Source organism: Galeopterus variegatus, unplaced genomic scaffold (assembly GCF_000696425.1).
Source record: "Galeopterus variegatus unplaced genomic scaffold, G_variegatus-3.0.2 Scaffold597, whole genome shotgun sequence".
NCBI lineage: Eukaryota > Metazoa > Chordata > Mammalia > Dermoptera > Cynocephalidae > Galeopterus > Galeopterus variegatus.
The window spans coordinates 448,020-459,083 of NW_007726708.1; the positions used below are offsets into that span (position 1 = coordinate 448,020).

At 36.9% G+C, this 11,064-nt stretch overlaps 1 protein-coding gene across 6 annotated transcripts in view; it reads right to left on the bottom strand.

Annotated features, from left to right (window-relative positions):
* L3MBTL3 (l(3)mbt-like 3 (Drosophila)) overlaps positions 1-11,064 on the bottom strand; it is a 114,455-nt gene that overhangs the window by 81,417 nt on the left and 21,974 nt on the right. For 3 of the 6 annotated variants that reach the window (XM_008570363.1, XM_008570365.1, XM_008570364.1), the window contains exons 3-5: positions 9,846-9,962; positions 1,863-1,974; positions 1,085-1,159 (exon numbers count right to left, since the gene is read on the bottom strand). In XM_008570363.1, coding sequence (XP_008568585.1) covers positions 1,085-1,159; positions 1,863-1,974; positions 9,846-9,947 — 289 coding nt within the window. In that variant the 5' untranslated portion in view covers positions 9,948-9,962. Of the gene's footprint in view, positions 1-1,084; positions 1,211-1,519; positions 1,628-1,862; positions 1,975-9,845; positions 9,963-11,064 lie in introns of those variants that run through there. The other 3 variants (XM_008570369.1, XM_008570368.1, XM_008570370.1) reach the window with 3 other exon arrangements.

Consider the following 11,064-nt stretch of genomic DNA (forward strand, 5'->3'; position numbering starts at 1 on the left):
CTTTAAAAAAAACTTAAAAAGGGACATCTATGTTATTTCATGTTTATAACTTTATGATGAATGATTCTGTTTTATTTAATTGACTAAATCAAAATCTCTCTATTTTATTTTCAATGTAGCAGATCGCCTGAATTATAATTATCCAAATCATTTAGGAACTCACATTTCCTTTTGCCTGAATCGTTAGGATAATCATTCATTCAGCAAACTTTTATTAGGCACCAATTTACACTAGACACTGCTAATGACAGTACAGACCTTGCCCAAGACAGCTCACAGTCCAGAAGAGAAGAAAGGAAAGAAAACCAACATTTACAGTAAAATGTGATACATGCAATAACAGAAGCATGAACAAGTTCCAGAAGTAGTAGAGAAGAAGTGACTCATTCAGCCTGGGGTGAGGTCAGGGAAGGATTCTGTGATATAAAGCCTCAACAGGGTTTTGAAGGCCAAAGAGGAATTTACCAACTGGACAAAGAAAGAAATGGCATTCAAGCCAGAAAAAAACGGCATGAGAAAAGGCAAGGAAGCATGAAGCCACATGAAATAGTGGGAGAATTACATGCAACTCTGTACTGCTGCACTGCCGGAACACAACACACACAGCAGGAAACAGAGTGAAGAGACAAAGCAAACAGGTGGGTGTAGGTCACCCAGGTCTTTGTATGCTTTGCTAAGGAGGCAATGAGAAATCAGTGAACTGACAGATAAGCAATCTACATAGGTTCCTCTGACTTCAGTGCAGGATAAATTGAAAAGGGGGGAAATCAGAAGCAGAGTGATTTCTGCAATAGCTTAGGTGACAGCGGATAAGGGCCTAAATTAAGGCAGTGGCAGTGATAATAGGCAGAAAAGGCCAGATCTGAGACATATTTAGGAAATAAAAAACCAAGAGGATTAAGTAACAGGATATGGGGATGGGAAGAACAAATTTAGGATGACTCCTATATTACTTGCTTGTCCACTGGGTGAATGGTGCTACGGACAACTGAAATATGGGTTACGGAAGAAAGAGCAGGTTGTGGGGGAGGGTAGAGAGAAATAGAAAATGAATTGCATTTCAGACATGTGGAGTTTGAGGTACCTGTGGGACATCCGGGTGGAGATGTCCAGTAGGCAGGTGGAAATACGGGCCTGGAGCTCGGGGGAGAGGTCGGGGCTGGAGATATAGATTTAGGAGTCATCAGCATATAGGTGTTAGTTACAACCACTGGAGTAGATGAGAAAAAAAGTGGCAGGCTTTTGGCTAAATTGCCTGTGTAGGCTACAACACGGATTTATTTGATAATTTCCAACTAACCTTGCGCTATTACAGATCTGGCATTAGAAAAGAAGAAAATTTATAGTTATTTTAAAATATAAACACTGGCTCCTATCACTTTTGTTATAGAAATTTACACCTAAGAAAAATCACCCAGGACTTTCATAGTTCCAGCCTATTATAAAACCTTAGATATTATTTCAAATCTTTCAAAAAAAAAGGGGGGGGGGGGAGAAAATGCAGAAGACTGTTTCTTACCTTCTTGAGCAGTTGGTACCATCCAAGTGGTGGTAGCAGTTGCTTTTTTAACATTTTCCATCTCACTCTCATCTGTAATAACTTCCAGAGCTCCAAACTCATTTACCCGAAACTATCAATAACACAGCAAAAAGAGGCAAAACTTATAAAAGTGCTCAGGATGGTAATTATTTAATGACTGACACATACAGTCTTTAAGCAAATTAACTATGTGTTAAAAGTTAATTTAAACAATTACATCAGAATAGGCCTTCTACCAACGTTAAGACCTTTGTATTTTACTAATTAAAAAAAAAAAAAAAAAGGGGGGGGGGGGGAGAAAATGCAGAAGACTGTTTCTTACCTTCTTGAGCAGTTGGTACCATCCAAGTGGTGGTAGCAGTTGCTTTTTTAACATTTTCCATCTCACTCTCATCTGTAATAACTTCCAGAGCTCCAAACTCATTTACCCGAAACTATCAATAACACAGCAAAAAGAGGCAAAACTTATAAAAGTGCTCAGGATGGTAATTATTTAATGACTGACACATACAGTCTTTAAGCAAATTAACTATGTGTTAAAAGTTAATTTAAACAATTACATCAGAATAGGCCTTCTACCAACGTTAAGACCTTTGTATTTTACTAATTTTGAAATCTGAGGAAGGAGAATAGAAAACAACAAAGTACCACTGAAGGACATAAACAACCTTGCACTGTCTATCTACAGAGTCACCAGCTCACTTGAATTTCCCTTGTATTGTCATTTCAAAAACACTTACTTTCTTTCCTGACTTTTTTCTTATTTCATAGTATTACTTATTTAACAATCAAAGTTAGTAAAAGGAAAATTACTCATTTCCCAGGTATCAACTTGCCTTACCAAAGCTCACCTACTTCAGAAAGAAGAAATATCCCTATCCAAGAAATAATGCCCCATACATCCTTCCTATATCAAAAGATGGGAACGTGGAAGACGGAAACATGAGCCATGTGACCCCCAGCACACACTCCTCCTCCTTTCACTACTCTGCAGAACTCCCCGTTATCTACATCTCTAGTCCTATCTGGGAGAGCGGAATAAGTCTACTAGCTAAAAGCCCATTTTATCACTAAAAACGTAAAGACATTTTGATTGCATGAACAATCCCATTCCAAATATTGAAAATTTCCCCTCACCTCATGGCAAGCTTCAAAGAGAATATGGTTCTGGAGCAGCCTGGTTGTACTGTGTGTATGCTGATGGCTTAACCATTACCTGTGTGAGGGGGCCCTGTTCTTTCTGAAACAGCTAGGTTTACTCTCACATTTATGTATTTCAAAAAATTTTCCTTGTTCCTTCTGTTTTTCCATAAAACAAATGATACTGGAGATCCACTCATTTTGACAGGTGATAATGAGCTGGAAAGCTCAAAATTCAAAAGGATAATAAAACTTTTTAGATCTTTCACTGAAATATATATGAGCATGAAAATATGTAGTACTTAAGCAAGGCCCTCCAATCTAAAAAATCTACTTGGTCAAAACACCAACAGAACTATTCATTTTACCAAATTACATTCCGACTATAAGTCAGTGAAATCTTAAGCAAAAAGTACCAATCATTATTCTCTCCACCAGGTGAAAACATTACCTTAAGCAATTTTCTACATACACAGTCCACAATTATTTAATGCTATCTAGACTAAATGAGTTGAAATAGTTAAGGAACATAAGAATGTTTCTCCCTACTACACATTCCAGATACAAACTCCCAGGTAATGTGTGTGTGGTATACCTACAAGAGGTAGTAAAAGTTAATTAGACATTATGATGTGCATATTTTGACTTTCATCCATGGTTCTTGGCTTGTTCTAACCTTGCCCCACCTTTCTGTCTTGGAGCTGTCCATAAAGAAATCCTTTGACCTACGTTATCTGATTAGGGGTCATAAGGCCCCCATTCAAGAAGGGATCCTACCCCATACCCGGGAGGAAGGAATGCTGCACAGAGGGGCCAAGAAGAATCTGAACAAACAGGCCTTGCTGGGTTTCCCCACCCAGTCTGTTAGTGTTAGATCTTCCACATTTCTACACAGTTGTCCATGTTTCAGTCATGCCTATGTAATGAAGCCTCTATAAAAACCTAAGAGCACAGGGCTCATGAAGCTTCCAGATAGCTGAACACGTGGAGGTTCCTGGAGGGTGGTGTGCCAGGCTGTGGAAGCTCCCTGCCCTTCCCCTACACCTCGCTCTGTGCATCTCTTCATTTGTATCCTTTGTAATATCCTTTATATTAACTAATAAGCATAAGTGTTTCCCTGAGTTCTGTGAGCCAGTCAGCATATTAATCAAACCCAAAGAGGGGGCTTTGGGAACCCTGATTTATAGGTAGTCAGTCAGAAGCACAGGTAAAAACCCTGTAGCTTGCATCTGCCATCTGAAGTAGGGAGCAGCCTTGTGGGATTGAGCCTCACTGTAGAATATGACCCTACCCTCCAGTTAGACAGTGTCAGACTTGAACTGAATTAGAAGACAATCTGCTGGTGTCTGCTGCAGAATTGTTTGCTTGCTTGATGTGCAGTGAAAAACCCCACTCATTTGGTCACAGAAGTCAGTCTTCTGTGTTGTTGCTGGGTAAGAGTACAGGAAAAACAAGAGTTTGTGTTTTTTTTCCTCTACTCAAACAGAAAAGAGCTAAAAATAACTTTACTTTTCAGAAAAAGAATTCAAACTAAAAAACCTATTATTTTTAATGATCAACTCAGGAAACAGAATGTTTCAAAATAAGGCTGACAGTACCATCTACTGGGCAAGAGTAGAAAAAACAAGCTATCATGACAATGATTAATTAATGATATTAAAAGAATGTGACAGAAAATCAATTCTCAATTAAAATTTTAAAAATAGGCACAAACTCGATAATGCACTTCAGGTAAGTAATTTTACTTTTATTACATGTTATTAATGTTAACTTATACTTACCTGACAAATACAAAACATGAGAAATAGCATCAAACATTTTCATTAAACAGCAAGTTTCCTGTGGCTTAAGTTTCCAAATTTACTGGTAAACTGCAAACCACCCTGCATTCAAATACTGAGAAAGAGAATACCATTGACTGGAACCTCCTAGTACAAATTCAGAACTGTAAAACCTGGAAGCTTTAGGCTCAAATACTTTAAAAGTTAAAAGGTAATATTCCCACAATACAACCTTTAATCTCAGTCATATTTTCTTCCTCCTGATATTAATTGCCAGTAACTGACCTATAGCCTAAGTACAAAGTAGAGATGCAACGTCACTTAGAGACACAGTTAACTCTACCAAACCAGAGATTCTCGGATGGACTTTGAGGGTTGATAAATCCCATGAAATATAAGTATGTGTAAAATTATGGTATATGCACTACACTTATATATATTTTTCTGGTGATAGGATTCATAGGTTTCATATATTCTAAAAAGCATACTATACCCCTAAAAAAGTAAAGAACATCTGCTCTAACCAAAGATACTTTTCTCAAAAATTAAAATCCTCAAACATTTTTAAATTATCCTATCCTATGCAAAAAGATGTAGGGATCAAATTTTTCTCTAGCTTCTCAATATGGATTTACTGTGTCTTCCATGATATTATTATTGCAGAATATGTTAAACAACTTGGGTTGTTAGGACCTGCAAACATTACTAAAGTCGCACAGATAGAATTCCAGAAAGACTGATACATTTCTAACATTTTCTCCCTGATAAAACATTCAGGTTCTGAAATTAGTAATGTTTTTATGAATGACTCTGGAATGATGAAAACTTCACCACTTTATTGTTTATTTTTAAATTATTAGTTCTTTTAACATCTAGAGCCAAAAGCAGTATAAAATGTGTCAAGTGGCTCTATTCTACAACCAGGAATATCAAAATTATAAATTTTACAAAAGAGACTTATTAATGCAAACCCAATGTATCAGCAGACACTAACTTTTTCTGTGCGTGGATATATCCAGGTCAATCAGAAAACAATTACATCCGAAATATATAAGGAGCTGCAAAGGTTTTGTTTGTTTGGCTTGGCTTGGACTACCTTTAATTGATTCAATTCTCCTCTTTATTATTATGTGTTGAGGCAAAGGATCTTTTGCCCATTTTTGCTCGTTTTTAATAAATCATTAAAAGACACTGCTGAAGTTATTACTTTCATTTTATTACTTTCAGTGTTGAAATTTCAATCCGACTTACCATTGTGTCTTAAGCACAAAGATGTTTGGTAACTAAACTGTTCTGAACACTAATCAAGAAAAGGCAACACTGTACATTAAGAGTGCAATGAATTTTACTGTTGGGTTTCTGCCTCACTGCTGCAGGGTCTTGCTCTCAGCTAAGTGGCAATTATTTTTACTAGATAATGCAATCATTCTTTGGAGTGTATCTGCATTTTACTGAGGGATTCTGAAAGACTAAATCCTTGTGACCCAGAGGAATAATTCTCTGTGCATAAATTTCAGACATCATTACAAGTTCAGGTAGAGACCCTGCTTCAGCACAGGGAGCCCTACACCACAAATCTTTCCACTACCACTCGGTCACCTGCCTGTTCTTAAGGCCAGCCCTGAGACATTTATCTACAAATACTGATTTGCATTTTACAAGAACAAACTAGGCAATGGTAAAGTTCCCAAAGCTTGCTTAGGCAAAACTATCTTGTTAATGACTACAGTATTTCCAAGAATGCCAGCAGTCCCTTAGCTCTCCTTTAACACTCTTTATCTTCTTAAGCTACTCCCTCTTCTGGAAGCTCTTCTCTTTCCCCACTCCAGTCTCTGCCCCCCAAAAGTCTTCATTCATGAGGACTTAACTACCTATTTTCAGGCACCTGAATCTCAATTGACATCTGTATTTCAAAGCCTTCCTGGTCCTTCCACCTGAAATAAAATTTTACCTCCTCTAAATTACTGTAACATTTTCCTTGTGCCTCTTTTGATATGAGAACATTTCCTCTCTTAAGACAGTGGTATAGCGGTGGTAGGAGAATCAATTTTAGTATCAGAGAAGCCTGGTTTTAAGACTCTGTTCTGACAGTGACTGACTTAAGCAAATGAATTAAGCATTCTGGGCCTCTGTTTCCCCCTCTGCAAACTGACAACAGAGACAGAAACTACCTCAAAAGGGTTAAATAAAAAGAAGCAGGTAGAGTGCTCATTGGAGAATAAGTTCTCTGTTCTTCCACTACTGTAGCCAAAGATGATGTTTGTGCTCTGTGGAGAGGAGAAGAGGATTCCAGCAATAGGGCACAGTAAAAATAAAGAAGTACGATGTCTTCAACTAGCGATTTGGGTTGGGTAGAAAGTGGGTAGAGATTTGGGCCTCAGAGAGGCACTGAGGAGTAAAAAGATAAGTGGTCGGAGAAAACAGTAGGAGGCAGATCACAAATAAAACACTCTTACGGTAAACTTAAGGGGCTTGAACTTTGCCATGACAGACACAGGCAACCATTAAAGGATTTTAAGCAGAAAAGTGCATAATTTGATTGGACAGCAATTATGAGGCTTTAACAGAGAAAAGTTCTCTCAAAACAGCAAAAATTGAGGTATATAAAAACCTGTTCCCATAATAAGAAATTGACTTCTAGGTATTAGCAGACTATTAGCTAAATTAACTTCAGCTAGCTGTCTTAGGCTACCACACTATTAGGAAATCCACATGCCTATATCCATTAAAAAAACAGAAGCCTGTGTAGTGTAAAATAGGCAAAGCATGATTGAGAGAGTAAATTTCACGATTTATTCAAAGTTCTTTCAAATATTCTAATTTTGTCAAAAATCAATTTCTCAACTAGATCTGCTAAGCAACTTGGGTTTTAAATAAGGAGCAAGTGAATTAACAATGTAATCAACTGGCTAGTCTCTAACCCTCCTTCGATAAAAAGGGTTATAAAGTAAAAAATATTTTTTAAATTATTGTTTAAAAAGAAGTATCCCCCTGGGCCGGCCCGGTGGCGCACTGCTACAGTGCGCCGCTTGGGAGCGCGGCGGCACTCCCGTCGAGGGTTCGGATCCCACATACAGACTGGTTCCCGCTCACTGGCTGAGCGAGGTGTGGGAGCAACACCGAGGGTTGCGATCCCGTTGCTGGTCCCCGGTCCAGTACGGGCGCGACACTGAGGGTTGCGATCCGTTGCCGGACACGAAAAAAGACAAAAAGAAAAAAAAAAAAAAGAAGTATCCCCTTTACCAGTCAGCTGCCAAAAAAAAGAGAAAAAAAAGTGAGGTATCAAACTATTTAGAGCACATGAAGAGAACTGGATATGTAACAATTACACAGGTAATTAGATGAGTCTAAAAGTCATGTTAAGTAACCCAGATTATAATACCCACTAAACGGCTTAACTACCTGATTATCTTAAAAAAAGTAATACGTTAATTTCTAAAATTCATTAGTTAGAAAACCTTAAAGCAATCCAGATTTCTGAAAGATGAAAACTTTGTCAAAAGCTAATTGAACAAAAGTTACAAATTCCTTTATTCACCTGACATTAACAAAAAAGAGCCATTGAAAATGGATAAAAATGTACAAGAAAAATAAAGGAGTGAAACAAAAAAAAGTTACATAATATTTTGCAAAGCCAGAAAAGATATAATTTGTTAAGTGTTTTATATATATATAGTTTTTTCAATCCTCATAACCACTTAGAACATTCTAATATCCCCACTTTTACAGAAAAAGATTCCAAAACTTTGAAAACTTAAACAATTTGACAAAGCTCAGATAGCTAATATGTAGTTGACATTATCAGAGTCTAAGAAACAGTTTTTCTTTCTCAAAAATTTTCAGCTCTCTACAAATACGTTCTTTCTCAAAAATTTTCAGCTCTCTACAAATATGTCCATCATATCTTATCCAGATGAACATCTGGAGAATGTTACAGCCAGTAAAATCTTTCTTTTTTTTTTAAAGGATCCGAACCCGTGGCCTTGGTGTTATCAGCACCACACTCTCCCGAGTGAGCCACGGGCCGGCCTAAGCCAGTAAAATCTTTCTTTTTTTTTTAAAGGATCCGAACCCGTGGCCTTGGTGTTATCAGCACCACACTCTCCCGAGTGAGCCACGGGCCGGCCTAAGCCAGTAAAATCTTTAGCATTCATTTAATTCCGTGTATTACTGCAGAGGAAACTTGACCCAGTGAGATTAGCTGACTTGTTCAAGGTCATACAGAACTAAAACTAAAAACCCAATCTCCTCTCCAGATTTTACTAAACCTCACTGCAGTATTTTTGTTATGCCAAACTCAGAGATGTTGGGACATTGTACTTAATTAAACCTAACCCAAATAAAATCTAAGCATTTTTCCAAGGACAAGCAGATTGTCCAAATCTCACCACCGAGGATGAGTGAGAGCAGGCCTGGCTAGGATACTTGTCAAGCAGCCACTACGTAGGGTTCAATTCCAAAAAGCCTAAATTAGAAGCAAGAATTTCTATTCAAGACAACCCAGAGCACCAAGCATTTGAGAGGCAATCCAAGGGACAGCCTGTTAGGGAGATGAGAAGTTCAAACACCTGAATGACCACGTACAAACAAAGTCTAAAGTGCCATAGATAGGTTCAAGGTCCCAGAGATAGGATCAGAGCAAAAGCAAACTAGAAATGAGAGGTGAAGGCAGTTGGCTTCCTAGATGGGAGCTTGCATAACCATGTTTCATGGGGCAGCAGAGGTGGTACCAGAAAGGGTTTAGGGGGGCTGGGAAAAGGAGAAGGATGAGCACATATAAAAGAAGCAGATGGGAGCGTTGTTCTCTACAGACCATCATCATCTATACAAAAGCAGCCTGATTTACAGAAAGAACCTACTTTTGAACAAGCAATTACACAAAATCCATATTTACAGTATAAATAATTCAAGGGAGGTAAATAGTCCTGTTTATCCAATATTTTAACATTATCCAGTTTTAAAATGAGAATACTAGGACACAAGGAATGCTGAATGTAGTTATTCACTCAAAGTTTGTTACAATGTCCATTACTACAAAATCTAAGACACTAGATCTTCTAAGTCTACTATTTCTGCCTTATTGGCCATCATGATAGAGTCAAAACTGAGAAAATCCTCCTTGAAGCTATAAATCAATTTCTACAAAATAAGCACATACTGCAGAAATATTCCTTAGTCTCCTAACCCAAGTGACAAGGTTTCTGCCAATCCATCACCATTTCAAATTGTTTGGCAAGTCTACTGCAGAGGTCTAAGCACTATATAAAACCTACAGCACCATGCTTAATGTTTTTAATTCTTATTGCACAAATGTACTCAATTTTAAAATAAACACACACGTAGATGCACACATACACATATTGTATGTAATAAAGATAGTTTACCTTTAAGTCACTTCCTGGTAATGTACCTACACCATCTTTCCAGTCCATTACACTAAATACGTCAAACTCTTGACCACTTGTGCTAGAGGCAGATTCAGTCATGATTTATTTTTTAACCTGGAAGGAGCAAAAAAGGCATAGCATTAAATATTCCACACAGAAATCAGTTTTTAATTTAGTGGACATTACATTAGTTTCCCTTAATTTCATAATTTACTTGATCAAAATATCCCATATACCTAGATATAAAAACAACTGCCTCAAGAAATATATCATTAACATTTTTTCCCCAGGGTAATCCCTGGAAAATTGTAGGAGAAAAAAATTAATAAAAATTTCTAAATTGAAAAGTGTCATGGTAAACTTCTGCCATTCTTTCAAAGAAATTTATTGATTCCTGCATATTTACTTGAAACAAAAAGTCATGATGCCATTAGAATAGAATTCTTTGTCCTTTAAGTAATATTTCTTCTGTTTTAAGACAATAAAAAAAGAGAGTAGGTATGGATAAAGGATAAAATTAATATAAAATGTTATTTAAAAAGAGGTCATTTTTATGATGAAAAAGGACAGGAAAATTCAGTCCATTGCTGACTGTCATCTACACTAAATTTATCAATTAAGTGTTTGTTGTCAATACAACAAATGCACGGTGTGATTGATTCTTTCAGTAAATTGGTTTATTTGATTCAGTTGAAATATCTCCCAATTTATTGATCTGGGAAATAGAAAAACAGTCCCCAAATGTACAGCAAACACCAATAATAAGGCTCTGTTAAGATAACCAATTTGGGTAGCTAAACTGTAATAATGCTTTTAATTTCCCTTCTTTTAAACTGCAAAACAAACTGTTTTCCATAATCACATCACTGATGGTAGTACTGACATTGTTGTTCTAAGACAGTTGTCTGTGTAAAGTGGGATAAAACAAATAAGTATGTTGGTATCACACACAACCAATGAAAGAGGGATGGGTCTTAAATTTGAATGAAAGTATCAGTATGAATTCATGATGTATTTTATTTTTGAAAATATGCATATTTCCTGGTTTTGCCCACTTAAAAAAATCTGGAAACAATCACCAATCAACAGTAATGAGCAGCCTAGTGCTCAGATCGTGGTGCCAAAATACCATTTCTCCCAAGTCTCACCAGAGAAGCAGCAGACTTCTATTCAATGGCAAAAAAAAAAAAAAAAAAAAAAAAAAAAACCAAAAAAA